Below are 20,093 nucleotides of genomic sequence, written 5' to 3' on the forward strand. Positions count from 1 at the left end.
GCTAGAGAGGGAAGTATATATGAGCCAGCCCTTAGAGTCCAAGGGTTGTTAGAAGACAACTCCTCATTAAAGTTTTACGAAAATGATTGGCACTACATGACCTTCTTGCTGCCTTCCCATTAGAGCCCAGACTTCACTTTGTTCACTTGGTACGAGTTTTAGATCGGTCTGAAGCAGTTCGATAATCTTTATAACACAATTTATAATATAATTGTAAATATAAATTATAATGCAAATTATAATTTAAATTAACAATGTATAATGTAAATTAAATGTAAATATAATTTATAATAGAATTTATAATATTGAATATATTTGTAAAACCTGTGTAAGATTACTTAATGTTAGACAAGAATGCAGAAATCCGTTACTACAGATAATCTTGTTCTTAGTATTTTGCCGGTTGCCATAGTGACAGATGGTATTATGTTATATTTGCAATGGGATAAAAGTTAGCAAACTTCATTACTGATTTTCTTGTTCCACGGTAAACTATATTATGAACTCATGTAAAAAATGCAGGTTTTTCTTTTATCTACCTAAGAATCATCATCAATTTCAATTGTAAAACTCTTGTTAGATATATTTGAAGAACAGCCCACACTATTTGCTTGTCGAAACCTGTCAAGTTAGTAATTTGACAGCGTACAAAGAAAGTAGGTCGTTTTTTGGTTGTTGTTCAATAATTTAAGACATTCTGAGATAATATCAGACTTGTAGCAGTAAATAAAATTAGTGACAGATACTTTTTAGAACTATTTGTAAGTTATACCGTCAAATTGTTGAACACGGCATCCCATAGAGAAAATAGTTTTATTTTACAAACATACAACATCTAATTGAGATTGGAGCAGAGAGTTTGACGATTTGGAGACATAGAGATATAAATATACAAACTACAAAGCTTTGAGATGCTTTGTCGGTAGTGGTCAGATTGCATGCTTCCTAATACACAGTCATTCAACATCTAGCGCCAGCTAGAACACTGACCTCTACAGTATGCTGCAAGATTTTTCTACATTTTCTCAGTGCTTGAATTTCATGAGAACACTTTGTGTAGTTTAGTTGATTGAGCTTCTTCTCAAGATGTTCTCAAGATATATTTAGGTGCTTTGATCCAATGATAAAACTTATAATAACTGGTCTAACATATGAAATTAGAGTATTGTACCTTATTGATAGTTTACAATAACTATTTAAGGCTTTCTTTTCAGCTAAACGACTACAAATATTTCTTTGTTGTTAATGTTCATTTAAAACTTTGTACTAATTTGCTGTCACAATTTTTAAAACATTTTCGACAATCTCTCATTTCATTTATTGATAAGGTAAATATCATTTTTCCAAAAGAACTTTTTCAAAAAGTTACTTGTTTGTTTTAAAGTAAGTGTTATACACTTCTAGGTAAGTGTTATATGATTCTAGGTAAGTGTTATATGCTTCTAGGTAAGTGTTATATGCTTCTAGGTAAGTGTTATATGCTTCTAGGTAAGTGTTATATGCATTAGTTGTTAGATAAAATTTAAAATGCTTATATTTTTACACAAATACAGGAATTAATCAATGTAAAATAGATACAGTAGTTAAAAAGGTGTAAACTGCAGCGATGTTACTCGTACAACTTGTTTAGTTGTTTAAGTCATCAGATTTAAACAAAAAATGATGCGCCTGGTTTTAATGTAATTATGTTGTTGTGTAATTCAATTTTGATAAAAGCCTTCCACTCTTCAAGCTGGTCCTATAAGATATGCACGGACACATTGTGCACCTCAATATCTGTCGTCAGATTTATTAGCCTTATTTGATGTTTTGTTTGGACTGCTGCGTTTGAAAATTGGCAGCATTGTGGGTCAAAAGACTTTGTTGAACTGATGCCCTAAAAGTGCTGCAAATTTCTGTTATCGTTCCGAAACCTCTCGCAAGACTTTTCTTGTTGATGGTCAACTTATGAGTAGCCTACTTGTCATCCTTCATGTTCTTCTCAGCCTCTCAGCAACTCGCAAGAGGAACTACTTGACAGTGTATTTCAAGTACAGTAGGTGCTCCAACAACGTAAATAATCAGTTTCAGAGGCATTTACATTATAAAGAATTTCCGTTAGACAAACAGTAAAATATATACAAATTGCCTATCCAGTTTCAAGATCTTTCTAAACTCACCCCTTTGGCCATACAAAAAAGACAAACTAGACTTGACTTTTTAATTTGCAGGCTGTACCGTAACTGCAGTATTATTGGTTTGCATCAACAACTGTCCTCCTTTTGCTGATCAATTTCACTGGTTTTGTAGACTATGATTCTGGTAATTTACAATAACTTGATGTAGAGCGCACATCTTCGGCATTCATTAAACAGCAAAATCTATTCTGTAAAGAAAAAATAATAACCAATATTTTATACGTCAACAATAAAGCAAAATAAAAAATATTTTTATTATAAAAAGAGCAGCCTCTACCTTTTCATCATCTACCTGTATCCAGGGATCAATATTAGGATATAAGATAACTTCCGACGATACTCCAACTCGTGACATTCAGATCAAAATTGGTAGACCAATGCTATAATACCTGCACCAATCGACCACCTCCACCAGTATTAATAAACAATTGCGCAGCTACCTATTCTCTGTTTTGTCGGCATGTCTGATGATCTATCACGATGAACTAAAATGTCACGGGAGTTGTATATATAATATATAAAGCCATACTTACGTCATATTTTACTCACATATGCAGCAAGTATATGCAGGTTATCATTCAAATTGAATTTGCAACTTTGCTCTGATTTGACACTTCAAGTTGTACGACATTTTTTACACAGCACGAAGCAAAAACTTCACAAAAAATTATTTACCTTGTCTGGAATTTATGTTATACATGTAGAAGGTTATAGGAGCATCTGCTGTAGACTTAATCATCAAGCATATTTAGGCTTACAAGCATAGCCCGCATTACATTATTTCTTAGCCTGTGGTTGAAGCTTTGGAAGCATCGGTATCTTCTGCATTAGCAAAGTTTTAGTGCTGGCCATAGCAGCTGCGTTATGGATGAGCGTTCTATTTTTTGTGCATCAATTCAGAACAATGCAACAATCTGTCAGCCATGTCTTGATGTATAATACACGTGTACATCCATGCCACTGGGAAATCTTTCATGCATTTGGAATTGTTTACCTTACAGTTGGTGTGGGGCGACGACTCCCAGGTATATAAAAAACCACTTGAGAATTAAACTTGCTATGTGCTCTTTTTCCTTTTGGGATTATGCATTGCAGCTTGATTATGTTGTGCATACATAAATAAGAAGTTCAGGAACTGCTAATACATGAGCCACACATTGTTTGCTTGGTCTGACAAACTTGCGCTGTATCTGCATAGCGCAGACTGCTTCAAATAATCTACATTGTATGTAACATCTATGACTTTCCTTTACGTTGAGTCATTCACTTAACTTATGAATATAAAACGAATTGCTCTATAGCACAGCACTGTTTCACAGACAGCTTAAACTCACCTAAATGTTAGCTAGATGCCCACTTCCTAATCGACCTTCCCTACCAGAGCCTGCATGCTGATCAGATAACTGTTGTATACTGTATTATGCATGCTTCTGCAAAAACTCCTCAACCGCAATAATCTATTTTGCTTGAATATCGTCATACTTTTTAAAACGTATGTTTAAAATATCACATTGCTTTTCGTAACTGTTTGTATTAGCTGACATGAACATTTGCTATAGAAAACCTTTTTTCTTGCAGGGAAACCCAATAGAGCAAGTAAATTCAATGGTACTATAAAGAACATGTCAGGTGAGCGATCTTGTCATATACATTTCTATTTTGTCATTTTAAACTTAGTCGGATTCAATCCAACTTACTTACAGCTCGTTCAAATAAATTCCAAATTATCAATTGTACGTTTTATTACTGAGTTCCATGCTTGGTTTGGCTTGCAACAAAAATGTATGACCTTTGTTTCAATACATTTTTTTGCTTTTAAAAATTAAAGGAACCTCCAAGATATGCAAATATTCAAGTTTCATTCACGTATTTGCCTTTTTTAACTTTTTAAAATCAGAAAGTTGCGACTGCAACTTTCTGCCAAAATGTGTACAGATAATCAGGTGTAATTCTCACTTGCATCATAGTTATACTTCTGCTTGTCATCATATAACAAACACACGCTGTCTGTGGCATAACATAAACTACATTACTGACTCTCGACAGTGTACCCAACAATAATATATTTATGTAAATTAAACATAAACTACTAGTTATAACGTATAACATTTTGTAATTATTATATTAAAAATTAAGCGAACAGATGACACATCGTCATTATAAATTATTGATTGTTAATATTAGATTCACAGTTGAACTTAATACTTCCTTTTCATATTTAAGTGGAGAAAAGATGTCTGGTTTAAATGGATGTAAACGTAGACTTGCAGATCAAAGAGCTACAACAGTAAAATCCTGCTCGTTAACTACACGTACTATGGTTGTTAACTACACTTACTATGGTTGTTAACTACACGTACTATGGTTGTTAACTACACGTATTATGGTTGTTAACTACACGTACTATGGTTGTTAACTACACTTACTATGGTTGTTAACTACACGTACTATGGTTGTTAACTACACGTATTATGGTTGTTAACTACACGTACTATGGTTGTTAACTACACATACTATGGTTGTTAACTACACTTACTATGGTTGTTAACTACACGTACTATGGTTGTTAACTACACGTATTATGGTTATTAACTACACGTACTATGGTTGTTAACTACACGTACTATGGTTGTTAACTACACGTACTATGGTTGTTAACTACATGTACTATGGTTGTTAACTACACGTACTATGGTTGTTAACTACACGTACTATGGTTGTTAACTACACGTACTATGGTTGTTAACTACACGTACTATGGTTGTGTGGATATAAACAAACCTAATACAACTTCATGATTCTTTGACTTAAAATTGAACTAAAAACTTTCACTAAGCGTAAAACAAATTTCCACATCACAACAAGCATTAAGTCGAGGTCAACAACCAATATGTTTAATATTGGTATTGAGGTCATTAGACACCAGGAGAAAATGACTCCTCAGCTTTAACAAATAGAAATAGGTGTGTACAGCTGCCGAATGTAAATTGTCAACTCTGCAGTTTGATTTGTAAATTTGGAAGTTGTACTTTGGAGCAACATTTCTCTTTAGTTTCTGATGATTTAGTGAAGAGTCGTCTCTAAAAACACTAGAGGCCCCATAGAAGTTTGTTACTGATTTGCATTCTGTTACAGACCTTGAATTCTAGCAATCCTTAGAGCTTTTTATCAAGCTCAAAGCTTTTGGATCTTTTTAACCGGATCTATTGATAGTTGCAATGTATAAATATATGTATGTATACATCGCATTTATACATATATTTATACATGTATGTATACGGTATATTCTGTCAAAACTAGAATTGTCAAAATTGTAGTTGAGTTGGTATGCTGCGGAGATAAGAATTAAATTTGCAGGTTAGGTTGATAGAAGTTGATGGGTTGGATAGACAAGAGTTTAATTGGCAAGTTAGAATGACAAGTTAAGTCATAGGAGTTGACAGATTGAGTAGATAGAGATGAATTGACAGGAGATATTGATAGGAGTTGACAGGTTGAGTCAATTTGAGTTTGATTGGCAAGTTGGATTAATGTTATTGGCTTTCTTAACAGCTATTCCTGTTTTAGAAATAATTTTGTCATTACATTGAAAAGTCATAAGCCAGGTTTTTAAAGTGATTCTGATATCTATACAGGTTAATTATTATTGTTTTTGCTGTAAAATGCGTACAATTATTGTGAAGACTCAAAGTGCATTAGCTTCCTGTTCCATTAGCATGACAAACCTGTTCGAGATGTCAGCAACTATTCATGTAACATTGTCAACAAATCACAAGTGCTTGCAGTTTGCACTAGAATTACTAAATTAATCTCTATGTACTTAGTAATGTAATAGACGCTACACCTCTTAGTGGCTTAGCGTTGAGTTAAGTTGCAAAACTCAGTTCACTCGGAGTCAGCTGCCGAGAGTGGCCAGTCGTTTGCTAGCTGGCAAAGGGGCCGGCATCGGTGAAGATGGGCAACCAGCTGACGGCGTGTTGCGGGCAGCGAAAAGGAGTCAATGAGGATAAAAAACCTTTTGACAAGAATAAGCCAAGTAGGAGGAGCAAACCTTTCTCAAAGAAACGGAAGAAATATAACAAGTTGAAGAATAAAGAGCCTTTGACAGAATCTTCGACTACTACAAACCCAAATGTTAAAGAAGTGATCAGCGTAAGCTTTGAGCGACAAGCTGAATGGCGCCCCGCTGAAGATTCCAAAGCGTCTCTCACTGCAGAATCTCTCAACAAATCAATTACAAAAGATGTTAAATTTCGTGAGGCGGTAAAAAGCTCTCCTGTATCTTCACGGAGGCAGCTGTATCCCAGCTCACACCTTCCTCACGCTACCAAACCTCCCACCAAACCTCGACGCTTATATGCGGAGAAGAAACATGGAACACCCACTAGTCAAGGTTCAAAAGCTGCTAACCACAAAAGTCCTGTAATGAAGTTTACTGAAGATGGTGACATTTTAGTTGAGGAACCAAAAGTCACAGTGCATGAGCACATGGAGAAGCTTCCTGCGGAAACAAGGCAATTGATCTCAAGCAAAGACAGACACATCACCGTCGATAAGGAACTAAGGCCACTGATAGAAAGTAGGCTGATGGAGCATGACATAGAAAACTTAACCGATGACATCATAAAAGAACAGTATGACATCATTCTTATCGCTGACCTCGACGAAGTTCCAACACTTGAAGCGCATGAGATTGTTGTAGTCATTCAACGAGAAGTACAAAAGATCTATGTTATTGCTAGTCCGGGTTACCTCACAGACGAGAGTAACAAACTCCTACGTAGGTTTAGTTTAACTACAGATTATAAACTGTCACACACAACTGACTGCAGAGTGTGAATTATTGATAAAAATAGTTTTGTTAAATTTTTACTTCGTAATTAAATTTATTATGCAGCCTGTTATTATCAGGTTGAGCGATTGATTTTGAGTGACTTTGTATAACCTAGTCATGCTTACCAAAAAAGGAAAGATATTGTAACTGCCATTTTGGATTGGTGGCATGCACTAATCATTGATTGTTTATGTTATTGTGTTCTAGCATGAAAATGACTTTTAACATAAATAGGGTTTTTAATTAATGTTTCATGCAAAATTTTATCAGGAAGTTATTATCCCTTGATGTGTATTTACTGACCTTCGCGTCTCTGTCTATTTTTAGCCCGCAGAGCTGAAGAAAGTGAACCGAGGATTAGCCCGTAAGTCAATATTTAATCTGATCTCTTTGCCAGGTAAGGCCTCTCAGGCATTACATAAGTCATGCAAACAAAGCAAGGTTCTATTTCACCGGAACAGAGTCATATTTTATTACTTCACAGTCATTGTATTCTGGTTTATCAAGTAACCAATTACCTATATCACTGGAAAGTACTTTGTATTTTGTTTATAGGTATCTTCCACATTATGTTAAAATGTTTTTTTTTATATTTGCGGTGTCCACCTGAAATGATTTGAAATGGAAAATTAAGATTCTTAAAGGTTGACTTGCAAAAAAATTCACATTACAGTTATTTGGTATCAAAAGATTCACCATGTCTTACTCTGTTGTGTTGAAAGTGCCAAATATGTGGAAATGTGATTACAAGCTCTTAAAAGCTCAAAAACGCTAAGAAATGTTTTCTGTGCTCATACTATTCGTAGCCTCTAAATCTATCCATCAAACACAGTATGTTTGATGCTTGCAGCATCAAACATACTGTGCACCCATCACTGTATATCAGTGTATCACTCATCCAGCAGGATTATACAATATGGTATTGGTTTAATTGCAGACCAGCCAGAGTTACCAGTGATGTGGGTTCCGCCGTTCAACCCAAAACAGTTATCACACGAAAAGACTCCCAAAAAAAATTAGACAAAACTCCCATTTCTATCGCTAATCAGGGCAACTCCCTTAAAGTGGTAGACTCAGTGACCGCAAGGTTTGCTAGCCAGACTGCTCGAGAAAACCTTGACTCTCAAAATTATGGTGTGAAAACTCCTAAAACGGAAACACAAGAATTTCGAGCTGTGAGCAAAGTAGATTGGAAGGTAAAAGGGCCGGCCCCGACGTACAAACCACTTAGTTTTGAAGTGACACTGCCACAGGCAAGTGTAGCTCAGACGCTGCCGCAGCCAAGTGTAGCTAAGACGCTACCGCAGTCAAATGTTGCTAAGACTAATGAAATAGAAGAAAAAGCCCAGTCAAGGTTAAGTATACTGAGAGAAGAAAACCAATCAAAAACTGAAGCGAGTCATACAAGTGCAGCTTTCACTAGACAATCACCAGCTCCAGGCAGCAAAGCGGCAGCAGTTGCTTTACTCAGCAACAAACTACAGGCAGCACAGCTGAAGGTAACTTCATACTCTACTAAAATATATTTGCTACAAATGTACAGCAGTGTGTAAAATAAACTAAACCTCTTTGGTGGAAAATTAAATCCTCATTTACAATATTGTTACTTATTGTGAATTTAGTCAATAGCCATAAGCTATATATTAAACTAATCCTCATTTTGTCCTGATTTCAAATATGTAAACCAAACAGCTGTAAAATTATGTGGTGAATGGTTGTAGGCTAAATTCTGAACTTTTCATTTTGTTAGTGGTTGAACATAATCTGTACAGATATGATCACATACATACATTTTTATTAGCTTATTTTAAGTCATATACTAGCCTGTCTTGACAAACTGTTGTTTTTGCGGAGTTGTCCCCCGTCGAGCGGGCGAGCAACAACAGCTTGTCACAAGACGTGCTGCACCTGATGCATCAGCTGCACTTATAGGGAGTTGTTCTCTTCCGTCTATGCGGCTTGGCCGCGATGTTGTCGGTCGCTCTATTGGTAATCATAACGGATTTCACGCAAAAATTTATGTAGAAAAAAAACAAGATTACAACGTTTAACCAAAGACCAGTTTCTGTGATAAACTTTAGTAGAACTTAAGAATAAAATAAACTTAAAATAAAATCCATAAAAAAAAATAAAACTGACTGATACAAAAATAGAAATAAAACTGACTGAGCGCACAAATAACGACATGTTTAGTCGCTGTTGCTGCCTAAGTTCTCAAATTCTAAAAAAGTTTACTGCAGAGAGGGGTCGCCAGTTAAACGTTCTTATCTTAATTTTTCTACATAAATTTTTGTGTGAAATCCGTTATGATTACCAATGGAGCGACCGAAATAACATCGCAGCCAAGCCGCGTAGACGGATGAGAACAACTCCTTATAAGTGCAGCTGATGTATCAGGTGCAGTATGTCCTGTGACAAGCTGTTGTTGCTCGCCCGCTCGACGGGGGACAACTCCGCAAAAAAACAGCAGTTTGTCAAGACAGGCTAGTCATATACATGATTGTAATTTGCTTACTTATCAGGTGACCGAAATATATGATTACGACTGAATAATAAGCTAAAATACTTTGATTGTATTTAAAACTCATGTGACACTTGCGGTAGCCCTTCATACATTGTATGCTGTGTGTAGCGCAGCAAAGAGCTTTATGTGTACTAAAATACACTCTAGGCCAAGCAGCTTTCATCACTATAGATTTTGAACAAATATTTTTCAACCTTGTGATAGTTTTTCTACTTTTTTGTGCGCATCATTGGCACACCATTATTGAGGATGTTTTAGTGTGGCCAGTTTAAAATCTAACTGCATTTGACTTCATTTACAAAATTGAAGATCTGATATTACACATATTTCTATTGGTTGAAAAATACTTATAGATCAGGTAAATATTTCTAATCAATTTAATTTCTAGATTCTTTATGGTATTTACGCTGACAGATTAGTTTGTTGCGTGTCTAATGGTGAGATAAACGTTTAGTATCAACAGCTAATAAAGATTTATATAACAGGAAAATGTTTTCACTTCTGAGCTGAAATTGGATTCAAAGACAGCCAGAGCCCCATTGTCGATAGTTACGGCAGCAAAAGAGCAGTCAACTGAGGCAGCACCAAGCCTAAAAAAGTCTCTCGGGAGGATTTCATCATCTGAGCAAACAGCGAGCCTTCCAAAATCAAAACCGGTAATTATATTACTCTCTCTGGCAAACTGAACTGATATATACACTTTCGTAAATTAATGCTACAATCACGAATAGTTAGAGTTCTCCATAAATACAACTAGTAGGAGCTCAGGCTTACTGTTCCAAGCAAAACCTAACTTAATATATTCCTTCGTTTCTAGTTTGACTTGAAACTGTGAATACATAACATCGAAGCATTAATTTTCCATCAATCATTTTGGGTAGGTAACACGGTTGATTTATTCTGACAACATAAAACTTTTTATCTATCAAAGCATCACATGATTTTGGCACTAAAAACACCCATATCTATGTTTATAAAAACACTCAAACTAAACAATAACTCATGACAGATAAATACTGTGACTAAGCGATAACTGAGCAATAACTCGTGAACTCTATAGAGTACCTTTGATTAGATTCCTTGGCACGTAATCTTAACAATTCATATCGTATTTAATTTTTAATGGTGACACATGTAAATATTATAGCCCTATACATTTTTGTAAGCCATCCTTATGAAAAAGCATTTAAATTTTATAGTCCAACACCGATATATGCCATCATGTTTATATTATCTTTATCTATATATATTTCTCAAAGTCCGTCTGTTGGAAATCTGGCTATAGCTATTATTAGAACAGCTGAGCTGGACAACAATACAAACTCAAAGTCATGGCTTACCGTCATTGGAAGCCTAACCTTATTAACTAGCTTAGTGGAGTTTTCCATTGGCAATATGCCAGGCTACTAGCTTGAAATGTACAGTTGTTTGACAAAGTTTCAAAACCTTTACAGTTGTTTTTATTTTTCTCTTAATTTATTTCAACTACACGACACACTTCTCTCATGATATGTACTTTGAAATTTATAATGGCAAATGTTGTTATATGTTAAATACAAATCAATTTTCTGTCCAAAGACTCTTCTATTACTCGGGCAACGCCGGGTGGCACAGCTAGTACTGTATAAATATAACTTATCTAAAAATGGGAAAGAAAATTAGATTGTTTCATTAGCCCAATTTGAATCTTTTAATTTCGGCGAGTAAAATGTTATGTTTGTAAAAAGATTAGTGTTTACATGCAAAAGACAGGGTCGTGAGGCTTTAGAACTGGTAATGGTCAGACCAGCAGTAGAAGATAACAATGTAAACTAATATTTTCATATTTGATGTTGCAGCCAGCATCTCCAGGTGTAGCCTCAGCGCCAGATAAATCAGAGCGAGTCATCAAGCCTGTCCCGCGACGCCCGTTAGCAGGGGTTTCAAGTATCAAGGATAGACTAGCTCGTTTCAACAGTTCAGACAATCCTCCACCTTCTCAGCCATCATTCACCAACAAGTACGCTTTGTTCTTCTTGCTTTGCATTTGCTTTTTCATTAGTAATGTCCATTCCATTACATCTTGTCAAGAAAAACCGTCAAAAATGATGTTATGGCAAAGGCAACATGCCGTAATCATCATTAATTATAATCATGCCATGGCTTGTATAACATGTGTTCGTTAAACCAGGACTAGCCTTACTAAGCTTGTCAATCTTTCTCGCAGTTATGACTGTCAGGGCTTAGTGTAATGTTTGTCTTTCAACAATGAAGCTGTTGGCATTTATACGTGTTAATTAAATTAGGCTTTGTTCTTTGATAACACAATCCATTGAATATAATTCTCATTGAGTCATGGAGGTCCCATTGAGTTATGGAAAATGATTCAGACTAAATTTACAAATAACTGTTTTGACCCTTTCGAGTTCTATAATATTTAACCAGGCTTATAATATCTTGCATAATTAATACCATGGGTGACGTAAACAACCTCTTCATTTCTTTTTACAATGGCTGAAGTATTACTATAAATGTCTATCTGCTACCACTTTGCTAAGAAGATATATCCTGTGTGGTTTGTGTAGGCGACAGTTGTTTACTGGTGGTTGTAGATCCGCCAGAGAGCCAAACCAAACCCAATCCGTCACGCCCATGGGTAAGCGCAAGCTTTGCTTAAACAGCTGTATGTTGGTCTTCCGTTACATGTTAGACGAAGCTGTCAGCTATCTCTGTCCTTTCCAATTTTTTTCATACAAATGTTAAAAAAAGGCAATACATTATGTTGCATGTCTGTGTTTCATTCTTTCAAGCGCGGGCTACCATTTTAGTTCCAAATGGCTGCTCTTTAGACTCTTTGTAAAGCCTGTTGTTTACTGATGCCAGCAGCTAAACCATTGACTGCGCTTGGTATAATAGCATGATTAACCCTAGACAAAGCCTATTATCTAGATTGTGTTATGCTTAACGTTTTTTGTGTCTCTATTTGTATACGATTTACAGGCATTGAAAGTCACACAAAAGAATGTAAGCCAATATCATTTGAGAGTGACCATTCACGAGAAGGTTCTGTCGAGAGGAGCCAATCAACTTCTTCTCAAGAGAATTGCATAAAACATGTGTCCAAAGTGTGTTCAGGTAGTGTAGCTGTTGTATCTGAGTTTGAGTCTTGTCTTTCAAGTTCGTCTCCTGATAATTCTCCGAGGTCTTCTCTAGAGGGGTCTTACGATACGTCGCTAGTTGGTTTATTGAGTAGTTCTGATAGCTTCCATTCTTTGTCTAGTTTTGACACTAGCGGTGCGACAGTTGCTTCTAATACTTGTCCAAACCTTGTCTCCTCTGAACAGATATTATCAAGGTCGAGTTCGTTTTTTTCAATCGTAACTTCAACTCCAACGCAAGAACTTGATTCATTTGAAAGTTTCGATTACGAAGGCGGTGACAGGGCATTATCTTCGACATCTTCTGATTTTGCTACGGATGAATTATCTGCATGTACAGAGATATTGCTTCAGCTTAGCAACAAACCTTCTGCCAAAGAACTATCTTCTATTGCTCCACGGTTGATTGATGATGCTGAACTAGGTTACACTGAAGTAACAGAGGATTACCAGTCCAGTCGAGTGGAACAGTTGCTTCAGGTTGAGCACTCAGTCGTAGCTGAAACACAAATTAAGGATTCTGTGACTGGTGAACCTTTACCATACACAGAGTTCAGTACACTAAGTGACAGAGCTTGCAGCAAGACCATGAATGAAGAAGGTGATCACATTAGTAGTGGCGAGGAATCGTCTGCTATAGCAGAAGGGGAGAAACCAAAGTTAGGAACTGGACGAATTGCTCAGTTAAGCAAGTCATTTTGTTCTACGAGTGAACAAGAAAAAGAAGCTGAAAAGCCGGAACGGCGACGGCTCAGCGGTATGAGTAAAACAGCTGACTCCAGTGCGTGGGCGAACAAATCTCATGATTCAGCAGAAGTCGCAAAATCTGCAGCACCTCGACGAGCCTCTGGAGGTGGTCTAGCCGCCAAGCTCAAAATGTTTAACTCAACTGGCAATGATAGCCCACCAATGGAGTTTGGTGTTCACATTTCTACCACAAAACCACTAGAGGAATTAACAAAGCAGTCAAAGTCTATCTACGTAAGCCTAGAAGAGAAGAAGAAGAGAGAGTCAATGAAGCTGGCTGAAGAGCAATCTGTAACAAAGGTAACAACTCAAATGCCTAAAAGCTTTTACCAATCTACTGTGAAAGTAGAAAGTGCCAAAAGCTCTGAGAATGATAAATACCTAGCCACTCCTGCTGTCACTGTCATTCGTAGAGATTCTCATCAGGGTTCTCTTTCATATGAAAGTTTTGATTGGGGCATGAATGAGTTGGCTTCAGAGCACATGGCAATAACATCCTCTTTTGATAATCATTCAGTCCTTGATTCATGTAACCCTTCAGAGTTGTCCGACAATTTGGTTACTAGAAATAAGGATTGTTGTTCAGATTACGCTATGTCTGATTCAAGTTCATATTCTGATAGGATGAGGGAGACAACTGATGGATTCACTACTGCAGATGAAGCTATTCTATCTTTTGAACACGACGAATATTTATTTATATCTGCTAACACAGCCGATGAGCTATCAGAGTACGACGATGCTTATGATTGGTCCGCTGATCATATGTCTGCTACCTCGAGTCCTCACTATTCTACGCGTTCTCCTTCCATCGAGAGCGATGTCGAAGACTTCAATCATTCTCATGTTCAAGCACTTGATTCCGAAGTCTCTCAGTTAAGCCACGCCGCCAGGATTAGCAATTTCTTAGAATATTTTGCACGCAACTCTAACGATTCTGTTGACTCTATTGTGACCTTGCCAGCTGGAGCCACCGATAATGCAGTTCATCCGCAGTCTAAGGAGGATGAGGTGATGGAGTCGTCTGCCCATGTTCTCCGACTTGCCTCGCTAAGCAGAGGAGATAGTGTTCGCTCTTCTTTTGACATTTACAAAATAAATGAAGAAAGCGATGAAGAAATTCCCTTCGACATCGCTGCTAGAGTAACCTCTCAAATACAGGAGTCGTTTCCTGATGACTCTCTGCCTCACACTTCTCAGACAAGTGATGCCGACAATTCTACGCAGTTGGTTTCACAGTTGGACAGTCAAGAATATCACACCTGCAGAGCTAAGTCGTTAGAGAGCTGCCATTTTTTTCCAGTAAAAATAACTCCATCGCCAGAAATCATGCGTGTAGTAGGACAACGCTATACTTATGACATTCAGACGGCTGTGTTTGAATTACCTGTTGCTATTTACAATTTACATAATAAAGATCTTTGTGCAAACAATAAGGATTTTCAATTAGCTGATGTAGATGATGTGTTTGTTTCCATTGACAGGTCAGACCAGCCTGTTGAAACGAGTGCTTGTCTGGCCCATAACCATATCATTAGCATGGATGAAGGTTTCTCCAGTTACTCAGAGTTTGCTGATGTTTTGACCCCTCAAACGGTTCCTCTCACAAGCTCCCCGACTCTTATTACTTGTCCAGCTCTAGATTCAAAGCAAAAATCTTCTCATAATCAAACTATATCTAAGGATATTGACCATTCTTTTCTGGAGAGGTCATTGTTCATTGCATCTGACAGTGAGCTCTTCGATAGAATGCAGTTGATTAAAACTAACGATTGGCAAAAACCTATCCTCGCTAGCCGATGTAACACTTCACTTGCGGATAGTGGTTTCCTTGACATGTCATTTGCAGTTACAGAGTCTAAACATAGGGAATCTTTCATTGACAGCATGGTGCAGGTTGATCCTGTAGAATGCGCACCTGGTGAGTCAGAGCAAGCGGAAGCGATGCTAAAAGCTGGATCTGCAAACATATCGTATGTCAATGTTGTTGAAAAGGCCATTGATAAAGGAGCTTGTATTACATATACTGAGACAGAAACTTTACACCTATGGGAGAAAGTCTGTGGCTTAGTAACTAGAGATAACAATGCGCTCATTCCTCCACTCATCCCTCCGCTAGTCATTGATGTTGAATTAGTATTAAATGTTCCATCTCGCTGCTTTGAGCTGCTTTACTGTACAGCTCAAATATCAGAAGGCAAATCGCAATGTATTTTGCATGACAATCTGATGAAACACACTCATATACCAATTACCTATGACATTGTCAACATTTGTGTGATGCGTGAATGCGCAGAGGTTGTGATTACGAGTGCTCTCACGGAGTCAGAATGCGTACTCTTTGATAATATTCAACAGTTTATTGACAAGGTTGATGTATGCTGCGCTAAAACACTGTTGGCTTCATGCGCTCGACACACACCAATTGTCGCTATGCAGCCAACTGTTAGCCTGTGTTCCTATTCAATAAAAGCAAGAGAGGATGACTCTTGCTCTGAGTCTTATTCTACAACTTCTAGTGAGAGAGCTTCTTCCTTTTCAGAAGTGTCTTATGATGCAACAGACTTTGCAGTTATTGACCATTTTACTAGCGCGTTTCCGTTCAATTCTGCTGTAGAGTTTCCTCCACTTATAGAGCACTGTGTAATTACTGAGTCCTGCTCTGTTGGAAAGTGTGGTGTCTCAATTTGTTCTCCGTTGAAAGCTGACACAGATAGCTGTACATTAGTTTCTGACCAAGCATCGGCTATGGCACGAGCATGTTATACGGATGCTCAAGAACTGAATGGTGCTGAAGGATGCCATTTTATTGAGCCAAATCCTTTCATTTGTTTTCCAAAAGAGGTACAACAACTTATATACAGAGATGTCACTAAGGCAATCAAAAAATCTACTGTGTGCTATGTTGGTTCACGACGTTTAGGACAGGACTCGCTAACCGCTGTCCATGGCCTCCAAGAGGTTAGTACAAGGTCACTGACCCCATACGAACCAAAGATTGAAAAATCAATTGCCAGCAAATCTCAACAGTTGGTGAGAGTATGTACCACACAGTCATGGGACATGCTACAGTCAGCCACCTGCCACCATACTTGTGCCTCAGGAAGTTCAAAGTTACAAACTTCATGTACTTGGCCACTAATAGCTGTAAGAAGTCCTACATTTCCTTGCCAATATTTTGTAACCATGACAACGGTTGAAAGCAAAATTCATCTTTCACAGCCTAGATGTCCTGTACCAACAGCCACACCCACTCGCAGAACACACCTTGATTATAGCGCATTGTCGTCAAATGACTTGACACAACAAGCAACCACATTAACCATTGTGTCTAACAAAGTTGACATGGAAACTGTTCATATCTCTGATAGTGAGCAGGTTAAATGCACTGACCCTGTAGTAAATGCTGTGAACCTAACGGCTCTGCTAGCGACTGCTCAGGCTCTCCTGAAAACTTGCATGTGTGAGGTATATGAAGATAACCGTCCTGTCACAGCAGCTTCAGAGACATGTTCATTGGATATTCATAAGGTTCACTCACACCAGGTCTCTGTGTCATACGAAGAATTGAAAAGCATCAATACTGTTGAGTCATCTATGTTTAAACAAACAAAACTTCCGCCCGATTGCAAATATGACGATTTACATCAAAACAAAGTTGCTTCACCTGAGGTAGATAGTCAACAGCTGACTACAGGCCAAACACCAAGAGAGTTTTATGCTGACTTGAAGGTGAAGCTTTTACATGAACAGTTGCAGCCTGCCAATACTTTGACATCATTTCCTTTGTCTGCCATAAAATCAAACTCTGTGATTAGTGAGGATCCGCACACAAATGGTCAAACTTCTTCCAACATGTCCGCCAACAAACTCAGCCTACTTAAGATGTGTTCTCAACCACAAGACAATGTGAGAACTTCATACGCACACGAAGATCTGGTACATCCTTCGAGCAGCCATGTTGAATTATGCAAGCTATCGGCAGCAAATTTGAGCGTCGAAAAGGATATTGACATTTTGAACAACAAACTTGCCGATAGTGGCTTCAACCATGACTGCAGTGGAATACAACAAGAAACTTTTAAATTGTTGGCAGATACGAAAAGAGCAAGTATTACTTCTGGAGCAGAGAACGGTGCCAGTCAAATATTATTCGTCAAAGACATAGAGACAAAAGTTTCAAAAAGTATCTGCCTTGTCTTTGAGGCTGACATAGAGACACTCAGATCACCGAGTGAATCGAGTACTATAGAGCAGGAGCAAGCAATCTCTCGTGCGGATTCTGTTTGTTCTGAGAAATTAGAGAGTGATGTTGTTTTGCCGCAGAAGACCGATAAAAACTTGCCTGACACTATTCCGCAGAAAGATCTTTCAACAAATCTATTTGTTGATTGTCTTGATTTGGGTGACCAATCACCACGATTGTCAGCATTGCCCATTCAAAGTAGCCTTTTTAAAAGCGACAGCACTAAAGAACAAATACTTTTAGGAGTGTCAGACAAAGTGAGTTCTCAGATTAGGGGAGCAAATGACAAGGTCAATATAGAAGTATGTGAAAGTATCCCGAGTACTGAGACTATTACAGCTTGTGATAAAGAGAAGGCAACTCTTGATAGGGTTGAGAACGAGGGTGCCCCAACTGACGATTCCTTATATTGTGAAAGTCCAAGGGTAGACTATACCTTTAGTGATCTGGAAAAATCTGAATCTACAGAAGATGCGCAAGTTATAACTCCCAATCTTCAGACAGTAGACTTAGCTTTTAGTACGTGCTCAGCTACGAGTGCTAGTATTGAAGTGTTGAAGACTACCAATGCACACAGTCATTTGCGTGAACATACTGATAAAGACATTGGAAATAGATCTGCCATTCAAAATACAAACAATTGCCTGGCTGAACTTAGCTTTATTGATGAAGAGATTTTGTTTTGGTCGCTGAAAAGCTGTGGTCTCACAACCACTCTCGAAGCGTTAAGTGTTACGCCTGAGACTATTGATGATGATAATTATGTGATGGCTGAAGTAGCCGGAGCTCTGCTCATACAAGATCAAATAACTCCAAACAACTATGCCCAGGTCTTAGAGCCCATCACAAATAAGTCGCCTGATATTACGGTAATGGATAATGGCGAGGTAGTTGATGAGAGTGTAGGTGTAAAAGCCTTTGAGACGGTTGATTCTAGCCATGAATTAGTTCCAGAATTGTCAGCTTCCTGTGCTAAAAAGTTTAGTAAACAGACAACTCCCAAAGAGTTTTATGCTGATCTCAAACTGAAGCTAATACGAGAAAACTTCAATGCTGGAATGGGTCAGACAGCTCTACATGAGGCTACAACTGTCCGTGAGTGGGAGTTACCCCGTCTGCCCCTAAGACTGATTTTGGCAGTGTGCCAGTTTGTGTGTCCCAATCTTCTGCCATCATTTCACAAATGATTCTCTTTCTAGAGATCAATACACGTGTGTGTTATTTGTCTTCTCCTTTTCTCTTCTAAGAGTCCCAAGTCTTCTATGTGGCAGTCTATCCCTGTAGTTTTTAGTTTTAATATTGCTTATCGCTATTTACATAGTTTATTCATTGAGAGTGAGTGACCATGATAATCTATCAGCTTGTGACATAAAGAGAGTTGTCTTCTATTGGTTATAGCATTAAACAACTCATAATGCTTACAAAGTTATGAGTTAGTCTTGTGTAATAGCATATGTAAGGTTGTTCAGAGCCATATCTATCGACACTACTGCCACTCCTGCAATAGCTTTGAGTATAGATTATCTCTGAATAATGTAGACAGCACGTAGATGTAATTATAGTTATAATAACAAACATGTGCGGCAGCAGTTGATTAGCAGCTTGAGAACTATGCATATATTACTGCTGTGTAGATAATAGTCAGCCATGTAGTCGCCTTTCTTTTTTAGCACCGAAAGAGAAATTCAACAAAATCAATGCGAGCTCAAAATTGAGCTCAGCCACCAACTCAAAGAGCCCAAGTGTTAACAACAACAGCATCAAAGGTAAGTTGGATATATAGCAAAGAGCTCAAGTGTTAACAACAGCATCACAGGTAAGTTGTATATAGGAAAGAGCTCAAGTGTTAACAACAGCATCACAGGTAAGTTGGATATAGGAAAGAGCTCAAGTGTTAAAAACAGCATCACAGGTAAGTTGGATATAGGAAAGAGCTCAAGTGTTAACAACGGGATAACAGGTATGTTAGATATAGCGGGAGACCGAAGCATTAAGCAGTGTATCACATGTTCTGCTACGATAATTATAATTTTTACAGTGCTTTGCTACAGTTGACATTTTTGTAATGCTGTCTAACTAACCATTCTCTATCATTTTCACTGTTCTTTTACATATTTTACTCATTGAATTTGTCAATTCAGAGCCTCCTAAAGACATGAAGTGGCGAGCCACCACATATAACACTCCTCTGAAATCAGCTGCCAGACGCACCACACTCCCTGTTTTCACGACAAAACTTCGCAACTACTACGGAAGGGAAGGCGACACCATCAAACTGCAGTGCTGCGTTGATGGTGAGCCCGCACCAGTTGTCAGCTGGTTGAAGGAAGGAAAGCCTCTCTTAGAAAGTGATCGAATCAAGGTAAGTTATAAGCTTAGTAGATTTTACTACCACATCTGTTTGTTCTGTAAAGTAGCACCGGAAGGA

At 37.7% G+C, this 20,093-nt stretch overlaps 1 protein-coding gene across 1 annotated transcript in view; it reads left to right on the forward strand.

Moving 5' to 3' along the window:
- LOC137390791 (myosin light chain kinase, smooth muscle-like) overlaps positions 1 to 20,093 on the forward strand; it is a 57,632-nt gene that overhangs the window by 6,255 nt on the left and 31,284 nt on the right. The window contains exons 4-12 of the mRNA XM_068077108.1: positions 3,756 to 3,806; positions 7,339 to 7,375; positions 7,949 to 8,510; positions 10,021 to 10,191; positions 11,374 to 11,534; positions 12,127 to 12,170; positions 12,515 to 12,649; positions 19,336 to 19,431; positions 19,807 to 20,027. Of these exons, the coding sequence (XP_067933209.1) occupies positions 3,756 to 3,806; positions 7,339 to 7,375; positions 7,949 to 8,510; positions 10,021 to 10,191; positions 11,374 to 11,534; positions 12,127 to 12,170; positions 12,515 to 12,649; positions 19,336 to 19,431; positions 19,807 to 20,027 (1,478 nt within the window). The remainder of the gene's footprint in view (positions 1 to 3,755; positions 3,807 to 7,338; positions 7,376 to 7,948; positions 8,511 to 10,020; positions 10,192 to 11,373; positions 11,535 to 12,126; positions 12,171 to 12,514; positions 12,650 to 19,335; positions 19,432 to 19,806; positions 20,028 to 20,093) is intronic.

Source organism: Watersipora subatra, chromosome 3 (genome assembly GCF_963576615.1).
Source record: "Watersipora subatra chromosome 3, tzWatSuba1.1, whole genome shotgun sequence".
Taxonomy (NCBI): Eukaryota; Metazoa; Bryozoa; class Gymnolaemata; order Cheilostomatida; family Watersiporidae; genus Watersipora; species Watersipora subatra.